Source organism: Pholcus phalangioides, unplaced genomic scaffold (genome assembly GCF_987345545.1).
Source record: "Pholcus phalangioides strain wild (caught in Gottingen) unplaced genomic scaffold, Ppha-v1.0 ptg000030l_1, whole genome shotgun sequence".
In the NCBI taxonomy this organism is placed as follows: Eukaryota; Metazoa; Arthropoda; class Arachnida; order Araneae; family Pholcidae; genus Pholcus; species Pholcus phalangioides.
Window position 1 is genome coordinate 1,169,191 of NW_028301620.1, and position 17,018 is coordinate 1,186,208.

The window sequence follows — 17,018 nt, forward strand, 5'->3', positions numbered from 1 at the left end:
TGCATGCACGCGTCGTATTATACCGAACCGAGAGCCATCGATTCTCATTTCGTTCGGTAATATATCACTCGGAAATTACTTACGATGCCCATAGAAACACAGCAGAGGATCAACAGAATGACTATTCGCAGGTGATGATGACGGCCGGCCGCTCTCCCGTGACCATCAATCGCGTCGAATGTCGACGACGTTGACGACGAGTTACTACTACTGATGTCGGGTTTCGCGTCGGAGGTAATGGAAACAATATCCAGCGACGAGCCGAAGCCGCTGCCGATCTCCGTTTTCGTCTGCCTTTGGAATTCTGAGACCCCGTCACCCCTGCAAAAAACAAAAATTAAACAAAGAAAATATCACCATTTTCGTGTAAAATAGACGGGGGTTACGAAGCAGCAACACGGATGTGCCAGAGAAATCTTATCCTAGAGTCGAGTATATTTCGAAGAATGTCGCAGAAAGGGAAATATACTAGTTTATATATTGATCACGTGATAGTTCGTGGTTTCGAGAATAAATATTTAGCTCGGACTAAACGTTAAATAAAATATTTGATATTCTATAAACGTGTAATCATACTTGCGCTCTACTTTGGTATGCAGTTATGCATCGCTCTTGGATCTCCCCGAAGGAGAAGAAAAGAAACGAAAACCCTCTGGTTTTTGAGATCTAAGAAACTTTTTTTTTCAGTTCTTAGGAAATGGTTGGGATTTCGGTCGACTCTTTGTGCTTCGAAAGCAAATATGAATATTTTCTGTCGCAAGAGCACAAATTCGAGCCGGTTCGAAGGCCCGTCAAGAATTTATACGCATTCAAAAGTGCATGGTTTGTATCGAAGGAGGAGTAGAAAATCACCAGTGGACTTTTGACAATCGATTTGTAACGTTTAAGAAAACTACAATCGCCAAAAACATTTTTCCTCTCTGCAATTACATATCATTTTACTTCTAGGTTTAGTAAGTCTTCTCATCTCATCTTCTATCACTTTTATACCACATTTTCAACTACAGCATATTTATAAGCATCTAGAATTAATCCGATTTCTTTAACGGACATATCGAAAATTGTGTATCGCGCTAAAACTCCTACCATTTGCTCTTCAGAAAGGCGTTGTTCCGCGTAACAAATTCCGTTTCATTCCAGGTCGATCGGTTCTGGTGCATCAGCTGCTATGTCGTGACTCATGGTGTTGTCGCACGTGTTATTGGAAAGAGGGCCCGATAAGATATACTCTATGTCGACTTTCATGGAGCCTTCGATGAATTTGATAGGTCACTTCTCATCAGAAAACTGCTACTCATAGGTATTCAAAGGATGAATACCAATAATTTACAAGAATATCTATACCTTCACAAGCATTTCAAATTTGCGTCAACGACTGCCTATCTGAAAGACACAATGGTTTCCAGCGTGTAGTTCACGGATCGGTACTGGGACCTCTGCTTTTCGTCGTGTTTACTTATGGCATATCTGCATATAGAAGAGTAGATGACTTTGCCTAATAATACTCAAAAAATCACCAACGAATAAGGCAAACACCAGGAAATACTAAAAAATTTCTTTTTAGAATTTAGGAATGGTAAATATTTAGGTATAGTAGTTTTAGGAATACTAGGTATTTAGTATTGCTCTTTAGGAATTTTTTTAGAATTTCCTGGTATTCGCCTTATTCGTTGGTGATTTTTTGAGAATCCGCATATCCCGTCCCTTTATGTTTTGAACTATTTTGCCCTGCATCTGACTGCACCGTACTAGGTGATGCTTGTCGGCTACTGTTCGATTGGACTATCGATAACCATCTTCTGACATCAGCGAATAAAAGCGGGATAGTGCAAATGGGTGAATGTCAGCTATCGCATGCTTATGTCCTCGGAATTGAAGTACCCCAAAATTGAAGTATTCCATTTGTCTCATCATGGTTTTTCCCAACACGATAGTATGTAAAGCGGGTAGGGTTTCCTATACATGTTACAGAAAGCATATTCAAAATGTGATGTGCCTACAATGTCACATGACTCACTCACTGTCCTCTTACGCCAAATATTGGAATACTGCTCGCAAGAACGGAACCCTTATACCATCTAAGATATCAAGTTCACCGAGAAAAATCAGAAATCAACAGGTAAATAAATTGTCCAATGAGGCGGCTGAAAAAAAAATTATCAAAAAAAATATGGATGTCAAATATAATTAAAATACAGCAACCCCAAATATAAGTGCATATTCATCACGAAAAAAGACAAATAATTAATAACATATAATTAACTGTAGATATAAATGTTTTCTTTACTTTTCCTCGGAAGAGAAATTTTCTCGTTTCTTCGGGATTCCATAATCTTGGGCATGAAAACTGGGAACTGCAAAATAAATAATCAATATATTTAATGACGCACAAACAGTAGCTTGTAAAGAGAAGGCAGGTTTTGCCGGCCGGAGTTCATAATAAAGTTCATACCTTTCGGGCTGCTATGCCGTATTCGAGGCTTGTCTGAATCAGACGTTTCGTCCACTACTGCGGTAGCATCTTCAGTGCAGTTTTCGACAAGCAAGGAGACGAAACGGCTTTCTTGAATGACAGTTATCCACTGGCGCTTTTGCTAAAGACGCGGAAGTCACTTGCTCGACGTCATAACGACGAGGTTAATCCTTTCGGGTCTTCAGCTAAAACGTCAGTGGATAACGCTCCTCCAATGAGGTCGTTTCATCTCCTTGCTTGTCGAAAACTGCACTGAAGATATCCACCACAATAGAAACGTCCGCTGCAAACAAGCCTCGAAAACGGCTTAATAGCCCGAAAGGTATGAACTTTGTTATAAACAGTAGGTTATTCATTCGAAATAAATAATATTAGGATCTACATCCGTATCACACCGTATGCGATTTTTGGGCCAATCAAAAACATAAAGAAATGTGCCTATGCACTAAAATTGTGCATTTACGGATTTATAATCGCGTGCATTAACTTATTTATCAAGTTATTTGAACGAGATGTGCATTTTTGGATGTCATATGCACATTTCTTATCATCGCGGATATATTTGTACGAAATCAAAGAAAAACAATAGCAATTGAAACAAGAGTCTAATCCCATGAAAATGTCTCGTTTTCCATTTTGAACGACGACGTGACGTGTTATGCACGCGTTTTACTTTCTCTCGACTTGTATATTCGAGACAATATCACCGACAATAAATATTTTCCCATTGCGCGTCGTTTATTGTCGGTGAGTGTTGGTCGATTCGTATTCCGCGACATATTTCTTCAGGCCATCTGCGTGTTCGTGTTGTATGCTCTCTTCTTCCCATTGATTATTGGGTATTATTCTCTCTCTCTCTCTCTCTCTGCGTAATCTTGTTATTTCAATCCGACCCCTTCCCATTTCTACAAAGAAGAATGGCTTCTTCTTCCTTTTTATTGTGATCGTGACGTGACCGCTTTATAACATGAAAACATCCCGTTGAATTAATCCCGACTCCTATAACTACAGCATTGAATTGATTTATAAAAGATTTCTATATTATTTATATCGTGCATGTTCAGCTCAAGGCCCAGGGGGTCAAATGTGGCCCTCGGAGTCGTCTGATTTGGCCCGTGAGCTGAAACATAATAGTGCAAAAATGAACTAAATCAGTGTTCACACAAGTATTTGTTTGTGTTAAACACTGCTTATCCATATTTCGGCATTTCGCAGTGAATGCCGTTCCAGATAACTTAATCGGCCCATATCCTAATTGCAAATCACTCAAGCAGTCCGTGGCACAGTTCTAGTTTATTCGGGCGGCCGCGGCAGATTTACAGGTCACTAAAGTGTCCTGCGGCACAGTTCCATATCACTTAAATGGCCCGCGACACGCTCTTCAAACCAATGAAGTGTCCCGCGGTGCGTTTCCAAACCAATGAAGTGGTTTGTAAGCTCGAAAATGTCGGGGACCCTTCATTTATAACTTATTTCCATCGTTGATGTCTTTTTGCTGTTCCAGTTCAATCTGAAGTTTTAGAAAACATTTGGGAAATCACTAGGAATGCTCAAATGAATTTAAAGGAAAGCCAATCCTCAATTTCTATGAGTCACGTTGAACATAATAGAGCACGTGATTCACTGAGGCCTTTATAGAGGAGAGCTTAATCGCCGCCCTTCTTTAACCAAAGACTAGGTTTGCCGCGCCAAGTAATGTCTCGCATATTGTTAAAGAAAAAAAGAAAGCAGGACAGGGAACGGTGATTGACTAGTGTGATGCGGACGAAACACTTTCGTTCAGAAATGGTAGATGAGTCGGCCTGGTATGTCAAGGAGCTCTAACTTAAGTAAGTCATCGGGTGTAATTTTCGATGTCACAATGAGAAATTTAAAGAAAATAAAACTACATAAAATATAAGAAGTAAGAGGATCAAGGGATACACTCTGGTAACATGGGATACCGGGTAAGATAAAATACTCCAAAATGGCCTACTTCAAACCCCATGACGCCTAATATTGCGACCAAATACCAGTGGAATAAATTCAAACAAGTTCTCTGTTTTCTTGCTTTTCCTTTTACCATCGCGAGGCTTTATAATAACAATACCTACTGTATAGAGAGAAACGTTTCTCCCTATATGTCGCCATCTGGGGGCTAAGGTCGAAAGAGCTATTAGCTGAGCTAGGAGGCTGTCCATGCGCAGTCCCGTTCAGCATTCATACGTATGCTCGAAGGAAAGGAAATGTCGGTCTCTGTAGTTCAATGAACACTCGCCCGGACAGTGAGAGATTGGTGGTTCGATTCCCCACAGAAGAATGTGAATTTTCTTTCCGAACTACATCTCGAACTCCGCTTGGTTATCCAGGCTTTCGTACTTCGTATAATATCAACTGTAGTTGCTTTTTTCCCCTCCTTTCTTTCTATACTCCGGTCGATTATTTTTTTCAATATATATAATGCATCTTTATACTATGCGCATGTAAGAGTGAAAGAGAACACATAGGGTGAGGGTGAAAATAGAATTTATAAAAACCCACTTATACATATTTACCTTATATATTGTACTTTTCCCTCTTTCATGTTTCTTTTCCTTTCCCTTCCTTCCTTTTTCTAACGTGCGGTCGGGATAAGACGGGGTTACCAGATTTATCGCCGATTCGTCAAATAAAGATAATCTCCAAATTTTTACCCAAAAGCTCGCAAGTGAAGCGGTTAAAACAACGATGAAAACAGAAATGGAAAAATGAAGATGAGAACTTTGCTTACCAGAAACAGACTTGGTTAGTTTGTTGAGGGCGAAGTGGACTCCTCCGACGAGTTCATCGTCGCACTTCGACGAGTACTTCGGTTTGAGAGTGAGATCGACGACCGCTGACGACGGCGAAGGTTGTGGTTGGTCGTTTTCATCGTGGTTGTTATCGATGTATAGACTTTGCGTTTGAGATCTCGATCTACAATATACAACCACGCTGCCGACGGTAATGGATAGACACACGGTGAGCACTACAATCGACGCCACTGCCTGTGCGGAGAAAGCGGAGGACATTCTTGAAATCTTTCGCAATTTACTATTCCTTTACAACCTATAATCGTTAAACGGTTCACTCATACATTACTTTACCCCACATCAACTCTGGTCACATCGCCACACGGCAATTTCCAACCAGTGGAGTTGGAGTGACAAATGAAGGCGCCATCTATCGGTTGCCATACCAGGCTCGGTAAGTAAAGAACTTATTTACGATGGTCTTCTCCTGGATTTGAACTCGTGGGCCTGGACGGCAACCTTAATGGTGGACGACGAGCATCTTACCACTGCACCCATCGGGTGAACCAGAGATGTTCAACCCATGACCCGCGGAGTCACCTGATGTTGGCCAGTCACCTCAAACCAAATTTTATGAAAAATGAGCAAAGCTGCAAATTTACAGATCATTTAAATGGCTCGGGGCACTTTCCCAGTTCATTCATGGGATTCGTGATTTATTTACAGATCACTTAAGTGACCCGCGGCACTGTTTCAGTGCACTTAAGTTACCCGCGGCATATTGAACGATCACTTAAGTGGCCAGTGGCACATCTTGAGATTACTTGAGTGCCCCGCGACATAGTTCCAGATCACTCACTTGGCCCACGGCACATTAGTAAATCATTCAATTTTTGCCCCGTGGCTCATTTGCAGATCATTTAAGTGACCCAAGGCAAAGTTCACGAACGACGTTCCAGCGACACGTTTACAAACCGATGAAATGGCCCGCCCTCTCCTAAAGGTCGAGTTCCCTTGATTTTGTTCGTTTGGTCGTTCGGTGTCGAAAGTATCTGGATAATAGGGGATTTTCCACAAATGGATATTTCGATTGTTTTCTGCCATTTGATTATTTCGAGAATAAGCCCACGGTATATAATGCGAATATGAGCGGAGACGTGTGACTGGTGTTACGTGAGAGAAGTTCTTTGGCAAAACACACGTGCATGATGTCAAAATGAAAAAAGGAACTGAAAGAAATAATCAAACAGCAGAAAATAATCGAAATATCCATTGGTGGAAAATCTCCTACCATCCAGATACTTTCAGGAAGTAACTTGAATTCAGCTCACTCTATATATCGTCCGTATCTTTCCGAATTTTCACGATATATACAACTGTAATTATCACAAAAGTTGTTCTATGTATATAGTTGCCAACCAAATTTTAAAAAATAAAGTTTATATCTCTTGCGCATGCGTACATAGTTTCATTTAAATTCATATATTATTCTCATATCTCATGAAAAAGTATTGAATAATTACATTTCATATTTCAACATAATGTGTAACGTTTACATTGTCGAATTTTTTGTAACTTTCACGAAATTCGGTTGAACATCTCACTTGTTACAAGCAAAAAGCGTTGAATGGAAATTAGAATTTTCAGAAGAAACATCAATGTATTTGTAAAAATACATGTAATTTGCACGAAAATTCATAAAAAATATTGCAAACAGCAGGCAAAATGTTTTGCGAAAGTTAAAAATCATTTGCAACTTTTTCTGATGCGAGATCGATGAAAAACCTTTTCTTATTTAATTTTCCGTCGATCTTCTAAATGCACTCGTGACTAACTGCGCTGGAAACTGCGAGTACACGCTTGGGTGTCTTTTACACGAGTAAAATCTCAGAATAATTCATCAAGCACTTTTCTTAAAAGTGGAAAAAAATCTCTGAACGCCAGTGTCCACTCACTTATACTTATTCAGGGCGTCCTGTAAGTCCTAATTCGACCCTCATCTCATCAACCGTTTGTCGTAGAAGTGTGGTTTCAGTTTGAAAAATGCTCAAAATGTGTTCAAGAATTACTCTGCACCACCTTTGAAAATAAAGATGAAGTATAAAGTAAAGATTCTAAATTTTCATACCGTCCTCTAACTTCAAATTAGGAAATTGTTGTCGTGTTTCTTCTGAGCCCAAAAAGAAAAAAAATGTGTGTGTTAACCGTGTTTTAAACTGCAACATGCACTGAGATGTTCGAATTAAAAAATCGCTGAAAACGTGGGAAAAACAGCATAAACCAGAATTCTCAAATTGTGAGTTGCGGCTCCTAGGGGTGTCACCAAACTATGCCAGAATGTCATGGCAAGCTAGAGTGCCTATTTATGCTTTGAAGTATCTCTTTAAAAAAGTAAAATGTCTAATGAAATATTATGAGAAGCCGCGATGAATCATAAATTGGGCAAGAATGTCACGGGCGCCAAAAGTTTGAGAACCATTGACATAAACTGGCGCAAAACGCTCCTTTCCCTTATTTATGCTGTTGGGATTTTCGAATTCAAAAATCTCAGTGATTTATGCAGTTTAAAACATTGGATTTTTTTTGTCTTTTCGGCCTCAGAAGATACCGGGCAACAACTTTCTGATTGGCAGCTAGAAGAAACAGAGACAGTATAAAAATTTAGATTTTTTTTATTTTGTAACACACTGTACTTTCACTTTCAAAATTGGTACAGGAGGATTTCTGAAGATAATTTGAGCATTTTTTAAACTCGAATTAAGTTTCGTGAAAGGGTGTATTACTTCGTATAGTGTAGTTAGTTATGCAGCCTTTATACTTCAAAATACCAACAACGTATGTAACGGATGTTACGGGGTTAAAAAATTAGTAGTACTTGAAAGTACAATTAGTACTAAAAGAGTTAAAGTTTTACCTACGGGATCTGATTCCCCTAAGTGTAGTATGCAGGGGGTTCATACTATCGATCGGTTAATAATTACACACGTGATTCCTTTTGAAAAAATTATGTAAATGTGTTTTCAGTTTTATGATCGGACAAATAGTAAAGGACTTGTAACGTTTCAAAATTTTATGACATGTCAGTTTCCTAACGAAAGTTATGCGCCAAAACACCCAATGAAAACAAAATCCGAATGCAACGGGTTTTCGCTAATTGAAATTAAAATATTCAGTCCCGTTAGAAGCCAAGTTCAGTTATTTTCTTTCACGATTGGCGCTTTTTCCTCTTCTTGTACAGTGATGTTAACCTAGTTATTGCGTGTTAAGTTCACCCCACTATTCTGGCAAATTAATCACCAGATTTGTAAAGCGTTAGCCAAACGAGATTGATTTGAAAAGGTTTTTTCCCGGAATCAACACTTTTTGCCAAAAAAAAATGCGGTGCTCTAATTTTATTTCCTTCGTTGTTAAGTCAAATTTTTTGAGAGAAAGGGCAAGGAAAAAAACTGGTTTGAACATCTTTAGCTTCCTTGATTACTCTTAGGGTTATAGCATTTCAATCAGTTTAAAAACCGCCAAGTTAAACGTTTGTTGCACGTTCGGTGAATTTGGCAGGATTCCAAACTGACTTCATCAATTTTTAATGCATTTTTAACTACATAATTATTGGTCAAATCAAAAAAATTGAAAACATTTTTCACAAGAAATCTCGTGTATAATTTCCGGGCAGTCGATAGTATCCATCCTATATTAATCGGATTATGGACTTATGGAAAGAAAAACAGACTCTGTGTCGTTTAATTTTGGTTTTCCACTGATGAAAATCATATCTATAAAAGCATAAAAAATACTTTACTAAAAGTTCATTTTTTTCTATATCCCTGAACTTTCGGACTGACCTACGGCACATGCAAATCTTCTTTACGTCATGAAGCATCTTCGGATTACTAGTCAACGTCAATTAAACTCCACAAACTTTTTTTCCTTTACGTTTCAATCATATCGAGTGCTGCTTGTATATAACATCCAACGTAAAACCAAATTTAAAAACTACCGAAAAAAATCGTAAACGAGTCGAAATAATGATAATTGTATGCATTTATTATTCGATGAGAGGTTTTTCTGCTATTTACTTTCATCTAGAAAATGAACCGATTTTTTGTTAATGTAAGCAGAACAAAAAAAAGTCACAAAATCGTACGATTCACATTATGGATAAAAACTCTCGGGATATTCTTAGGGGAAGAAACATAACCACGATTAATTATTTAAGAGAGAATCACGAGGCGATTTTTTTTTCTTTAGACGATTCTCTCAATTAGGCATTATACTCTCTACTCCTTTTTTTACGTATGGCAATATCTCGGAATCACTTTCTCTAAAAAAAAATTAGATTTTTTTTGGGATATTAATATGAAACGACGCAATTTCACAATTTATGGCTCTTTTCTCTACTTATATTTTCTTTAAAAAAAACTAAACATTTTAAAACTGCAATAACGAGTTCTCTTTTTTTCTACTTTAAAGAAGAGAAACGCTTCTTTTTTTGGAATTTATTGCAAACGAGTTTCTGTGACGGAAAAAACCACCTCGTTATTTATTATAATAGTGTTCGTGAATTTTTAAACACGATCTTAATATCAGTAAAAATACAATATTTACGAAACACGAACCTCTCGTCAATTTTATATGTCAATGCTCCTTCAAATGAATTGGATTTGATTCAATTAACGATCAATTTTTTCTATACATAAAACTATAATGAGTTATATATACTTATTTATTTATTTATTTCTAACCTCTGAGGATCCATAGATGAACAGAGGCAGCTCCTTGTGCAACGACGGCTCGCATTTGCCGACTGCCGTCAGCACGAGCAGCATCAATACAGAGGCCAATGGGATCCTGTGAAAATGAAATGAATGTTTTGGGTAAATAAAAGGAATTATGTCCACAAAAGAAATAGACGTACTTCCAACATTCCATGGGAGAAAATCAAAATTACAAAAATGGATTATTATATGAATTATTTATACGTCACCGTAATTAGACAAATATATGTGGCAGACCTTAGATTTTATACAAAATATTAACAATATATAACATGATATTCTATTAAAACTTTGTGATGATACAATGAATGTCTATTTTTAGAAATCGTGTTTCAAATGCGAGTAAAACGTCAAAGATAGCATTCGTCATAAAACACGTTTAGTTTTTATTCACGTTTTACTTTTATGTAAAAACGCAACACTAAAGTGTACGTAACTTCGGTTCTAAGCGGTATATAAACAAAACAAGCCTCTTTTGCAATCACAAAGAGTAGAGCTTTCGTAAAAAATTAAAAACCGGTATTTTAAACCTAGTCGGATGCCTTAATGGATTGAATGCGTAATATTTTCTTATCTGGAGCTTATCACTGCAATAATAAGATTAGTTGCAGTTGTTGTTGTTGTTTGCCCCAGTGAATACGAGGTAGAAAAATTTTATCTTTGACGGAATTTGCACGCAGAGTGAACTGATTGTTTATCCTCACCCGAATCCAAACGACATGGGCCAAGAAACGTTTTGCACGAACGGCGACGTCTTGTTCCTCTGTCCAATCATTAGAGTGAGAGCGAGCAGAGTTATCCACAACCTGGTCATCAGCTGACCGGCAGCTATGAAGGCGACCTTCAGGAACGGCGTCCAGTCCAGATCTCTCTGAATGACTGCCCACAGGAACACTCCGAACGACATGATCACCTAAACACGACAATTAAGGCATTTGCATTTACTTTCTGTTCAATATTTACTTTCCTTCATGAAGCGTACAGGGTGTCCTGTAAGTCCTAATTCACCCTTTAGCTCGTCAACCGTTCGTCGTAGAGGTAGGATTTAAAATTAAAAAATGGTCAGAATGTGTTCAGGAATCACCCTCTACCAGTTTTCAGAGTGAAAATAGGGTGTGCCACAAAATAAAAAAAAATCTGAATTTTCATACGGTCCCCCCCCCCCCATCCCTGTCCACCAACTTCTAATTCGAAAATTGTTGCTCCGTCCCTTCTGAGCCCAACAACAAATCCGACGTTTTTAACTCAATATTCGCGGAGATATTTGAATTCAAAAATTGGGAAGGTTAGGAAAGAACAGGATAAATGAGACAAAGAATCCGTTAGTTTATGTTGTTCTTTCCCTTCTCCGATTTTTGAATTCACATATCTCATCGAATATTGCAATTAAAAACATGGGATTTGAGTTTTTCTGTTGGGCATATCAGAGACAGGGCAACAACTTTCTAATTGCAAGTTAGAGAGCAGAGGGACCGTATGTATGTTTAGATTTTCTTTTTATTTTGGGTCCCACTGTATTTTCACTCTCAAAACTTGTACAGTGTGATTTCTGAACACATTTTGAGCATTTTTTAAATTGAAACCGCCCCCTACGATTAAAGATTGATGAGATAACGGCCGAATTAAAACCTCCAGGCCACCCTGCATGTTTACGTTAACAAAGATTCTCTTTAATTACAATTGCGCCATATTTTAGCGTCATTCTCGTCTAAAATTGAAGAGGGGGTAATCACTAGAAACACAGGGAGGGTGAAAAGTTCTGGGCTCATTTTAAAAATTAATAATAAATCAATCATTTGTCATAAAAAAGTGCGGAGCTCACCAAAATAGTACTTGTCAAGGCAGTTGGCGCTGTGTCTTAAAAACTCGACATCACACACAAAATACGACTCGAACAGTGCATAATTAATATATTTATTCATCACAATAGAACTACCACATTTCAGTATGAACACTCTTTGCAGCTCGGACCATATCTAAACGGGCGAAAGGCTGCTTATATACATAAACTAGCTATAATACCCGGCGTTGCCCGGGTTTCTTCAATGAGGCTTTTTTGGATCACGTGATATCGCCCTCTTTCTTTGAGGGACATGCAAACCGTGTCCAAGTTCACCAATATGGCGACTTTCTGCGCGACTCATGAAAGAAACAAATCTAGATTTACACAGAAACGTAAAAATAAATAAGTAAATATATATATATATATATATTGTCTTTTTTTAAAGGGTATTTCGATTCCCCCCTTTGAACTTCAAGTAATCTATCTCTGCCTATTTCTGCTTCAAAAAATGCTTAATTAAAGCTGTGGAATTTTTTCTTTTTACTTTTTGCGGGCCCATAATTAATTTTAAAATATCTTACCCCACATGAATTTATGCAGTTTGAATATCAAAAGACAATACGGAGACATTAATTTTCATGCTTGAGAAGATATAAATAAAAAGTTGAAATCCGTGTGTTATTGCATGGATATCCAACTAAAAAGTAGGTCCGGCTAATTACTTCATATTTTCGTATATCTCTAAGCGAACTCAATACTTCAAAAATCGAGAATTATTGATGTGACAGAAAACCCACCAGATTTCCGCATTTCTACAGTAGAATCGGCAATTTTAACACTGATTTCTATAAGGATCACCCTTTTCCTGACCCTCAAAGCGATGCTGATGATGATTATGATGTGGCAAACCATTATAAAGGCTTAAATATCATACATTTACTGACAGCGTTGAAGAAATGACAAACCATTGTAAAGGCATATACACGTGTTAAACGCATTGCTAGGGAACCACGGTAACCAAAGTAAACGTTCGGAAAGTGATTGTTGAGGCCCAAAAACCATTGTTGCCCGACAGTTTTTTGCCCACTTGGGGCATTTGCCCTGCTCTGACGAAATTTAAAAGTAGCCAACCTTTTATATACAGTCAAACCTCGTTAATGAGTCACTCTTGGGAGACCAAAAATATGACTTTGTAAGCGGAGTGACTTGTTAAACGGAGTAAGCCATAGCTGTGCCAATTCCTGTCTGAGGACAATTGGGACTTTCAAAAAGTGACCCGTTAAGCGGAGTGACGTGTTAACCGTGACGCACTAACGAGGTTTGACTGTATATAGATGTGATAGTTCTATGTGACACACGAATCGTTATAAACATCGATGAAACACTTTTCACGAAACAAATTTTCGTGACATGTCTTTCACACAGCGCCATCTGTGAACGAAATTTTGAACATTACTTTATTATTTATCAAAAAAAAATCTCGTCGCATATTTATAGGACGCACGAAATATTTAGGTGCAAACCTCACTTTTCTTGTCAATTGTTTGATTTTTATTAATTTTCAAAATGTCCCCCAGGCTTTTCCGCCCACCCTGTGTTTCGTATCGGCAGAAATGACGTACCTGAGAGAAAATCAGGAAAATGGTGATCCTGTAAAGTTTGTTTTTGAGTTTCTTGCCCGCGATGAAGCACAAACTTGTCCAAATCTACAGAAAAAAGAAAATGCAGAAAATGAATATCATTAACTGCGCCATCTAATTAGTTGAAAGGCAATAGATGATAATTATGGTAACAAATAAATAGTGATAAAGGTAATCAAAACGATTAATCGTACACCCAGAAATTATTCTGGATTAAGAACAACATGTATTAAGGGAAAAACTTGAGAAAAAAAAGACAAGAAAATAATCGATTGAAAGATTCTTAAAAGTTTATGGTACATAACTTTTACCCCAAGCTATTTCAATTACTTCCAAATTACCTCTTTCAATAATTCCCGAAATAATTTTCGGGATTTATTAATTATGATTAGTTATTTCGTGAATTCCGCGTATAGTTACCTCACTCATCAATTCTGAAATTATTTCTGTCATTAACTGTGAATTTTTCCCGAAATTAAAGATAGAATTATTTAAAAATTCTGGAATTGTTTTTTCTTTTGTCACCATAGGCCTCCTTCTAGAGCAGTGATTCCCAACCTGAGCGGTAACACCCCTGGGAGGGTGCCATGGAATGTTCCAGAAGGGTGGTTGATGCTACGGTTATAACATAGTATTCTGTGGGTTAGATTGCGTTCGGGGGGGGGGGGGGCGATGGGTCAGAAAAGGTTGAGAAACTATGCTGTATAGGGTGCCCGTTAATAAGGCCCGTAAAACGGACTTAAAATATGTGCAGTAGATCCGGTGAATCACTCTTAATTCAGTTCAGTTCAGGAATTGGTTTTTTCCCCACTAATTACGCAGGTCTGCGATGAAAAAGCTTCCTTAAAAGTAATTAATGTTTTTTGTAATGTTTTGGATGCTAGTTACTACAAAAAGTAATTGAAAAATTCCATCACTTTTTTTTTTTAGATAAAGTGAAAATCAAATTTCATTAGTACTGTAATAGGCAGCAAGAATACCGATCACACTGAAACTGCGCATTATAAATAGATATACTAAATCATTGACAAAGATATTTCAGTAAGTTTAGAGTGATTTGAGGGTGCTGATTTTGAATCTGGCATTGGTTTTGTCACATCGGCTCTAGTTTTTCAAATAATGTGAAAATTAAATTTTATTGGTATTACATAAGCAGCACACAAATCTCATTGAAGCCATGCGTCACGAATAAATTTGCTAAATCTTTGCCAAAGATGCTTCATTGGTTTGATTTTAGGGTCTATCATAATAATTACAGAAATAGGATATATATGTGAAGTATTTATTTCTGCCCCCCCCCCCCCGAAGATCAAAAATTATTCTTTAATGCAAAAAAATATTTTGTTTAAATTGAAATTTAGGAAGAAAATACTTTTCTATGTTATTATAATCAATTTCTGTTAATTCCAATGTTATTTGAAGGTTATGAACTAAAAATTTATCTTTAATAAATTCATTGCGACCCTACCCTCCAAGCCATATAATGATAAATCGCATAAAATCCCTTGGCCCGTGGACCAAATATGGCCCTGGAGGTTATCTGATGCGGCGCTTGCCCTCCTCAAACATAATTTTCTAAAAATGAACTAAGCGGCACGTTTACAGAACGCTTAAGTGTCCTGCGGTACAATTCCAGAGGACTTAAGCGGCCCGGACACATTTCCAGATTACTTTTCCAGATCCGCGAAACATTTAGAGATCACTGAAGTGGCTCTGTAGGGCACTTATCAATAGGGAGGGGGATGTCATTCAAGTGCCCACAAACTATCGAATGGCTTTTCTTGTTTTTGGCGCACCGAGTAAGATGCAGTTAAAAATATTTAATATTTTCATAAAGGGTGGTTGATGACGTAAGCATTATCCAAACCCCCTCTCCCCTTGTCATCAAAGTCAGCAAATCAGAAACCCTCTCTCCCCCCCCCCCCAATCGATGCTGCCGTAATACTTGAACGGTCCCTAAAAAAATAAAATACTCCAAAATATTTGGGGAGAGAGATTTGAGTTATTTTTGCCGCAAATATGAAACCATTTCATGAGGAAACCTCACGGGATAGAAAAAAAATGGATTGCATTTTTGGGAAATCAGGTCTGAAAATAATATAATAAGCAGTTGCGTCAAAACTGGAAAAGCTTTCAAGATCAACGATGCACTTTTGGCAAACGTCTCCTAGATGGCAGCACGATATCCCTGGCTCTGGATTGGTTTCGGTTTGAGCGGAACAGAAACCGAAAATGGCTGAAATTAGTGAAGAAATGTTAAAAAAAATATATGATATTACCAGATATCCCGCATTCCAAACAAATTTCTTTCGTACCATCTACCCTCCGAAACTATTAATCAAGTTGTCTTTGAGCTACTTTCTGTGTAGTGCGGGAAACTACTTTACAGGATAGAATAACTAACTGAATTTTAGACATTAATATTGGAATTTTTTTTGCTTTGAACTAAAACGTCTGAATGCATTTTTTTGTTTTTGTGGTACTAACAATGCCTATGCAGAAGAGATGACAACAATTTAGTTTGGTGGTACCTGATGATAATGCTATCTCTCGATATCATTATATCGAGGTGTCACTGCAGTAATTTTTGGAGAAAGAATAAATTCGCTTTGGTGTTTCATGAGAATATCTGCCACTGATATCGAGATTTGCTTGGGCAGCACCAGATTGTTCTGATATCGCTGGTTGCTGTCAGCTACACAAATGATCTCAAATAAATACTTTTAAAAAAACTCGTGGTCATTATTCGATTATTATGCATTGCATGTTACGAAAGTCTCGTAATTGTGATTACGAAAGCCTCGTGGTATGTTGGCTTTTGGCCAGAGCACTTTCGAAGCACGACATGACTTCCATATCTGTTTTCCGATGTAGGAGAAGAATTTGTGATTAGATAAAGCACGCGTGACACTTGATTAAACACTCCTCGAGTTTCTCACAAATGCGGTACGTGTTTATGTAAAGGGCGCGGTAGCCCGGTCGATAAGACGTGCGCCTAAAGTACCAAAGGATGTTTAGAGGTGTCGCGAGTTCGATACCCAGTTCGTCTTTGTCAGAAAACTTTCCTGACACAGGGGTATAACAAAAAACGGCGACTTGACCGCAGCAAAAATTGCTACCGCAGGGAGTCCCCCATCGAGGGGTTAGCGCACCAACCTCTCGATGAGTATGAAAAACAAGCCTGCCGTTCGGAATCGGCAATAAATTGTAGGTCCCGGTCTAATTAGCCCTCGTGTGCAGAAAATGACCGTGGTGCGACAAAAATGATCAATGATCTATGTTTATGTAAAACGACATCGACGATAATAATAAATAAATATCGAGGAGAAATCCATGATATATTTAAAAAAATAATAATGAAAAATCGACAAAAGTTATATTAAAATAATGCGGTTAACGCATAGTATGATATGAGTAGCAATATCGTAGAGGTAGGGTGGTGTTTGTGTGTGTGTGTGTGTTTTTTTTTTTGTTTTTTTTTTTTTGTGATTCAAAAAATAGTTGAAAATGCAACTCACAGATGACGCTGCATCTCACAAAAATCTCGCCATTACACATGAAATGAAACCCAATCAGTGCATTATTAATGCTTGTTTCGAT

General features: G+C 37.7%; 1 protein-coding gene across 1 annotated transcript in view; it reads right to left on the reverse strand.

The window, feature by feature from the left end:
• Positions 1 to 17,018, reverse strand: part of LOC149067424 (lysosomal cholesterol signaling protein-like) — an 89,091-nt gene that overhangs the window by 15,205 nt on the left and 56,868 nt on the right. The window contains exons 9-14 of the mRNA XM_089252657.1: positions 13,401 to 13,484; positions 10,700 to 10,908; positions 9,963 to 10,068; positions 5,223 to 5,478; positions 2,288 to 2,354; positions 84 to 321 (exon numbers count right to left, since the gene is read on the reverse strand). Coding sequence (XP_089108783.1) covers positions 84 to 321; positions 2,288 to 2,354; positions 5,223 to 5,478; positions 9,963 to 10,068; positions 10,700 to 10,908; positions 13,401 to 13,484 — 960 coding nt within the window. The remainder of the gene's footprint in view (positions 1 to 83; positions 322 to 2,287; positions 2,355 to 5,222; positions 5,479 to 9,962; positions 10,069 to 10,699; positions 10,909 to 13,400; positions 13,485 to 17,018) is intronic.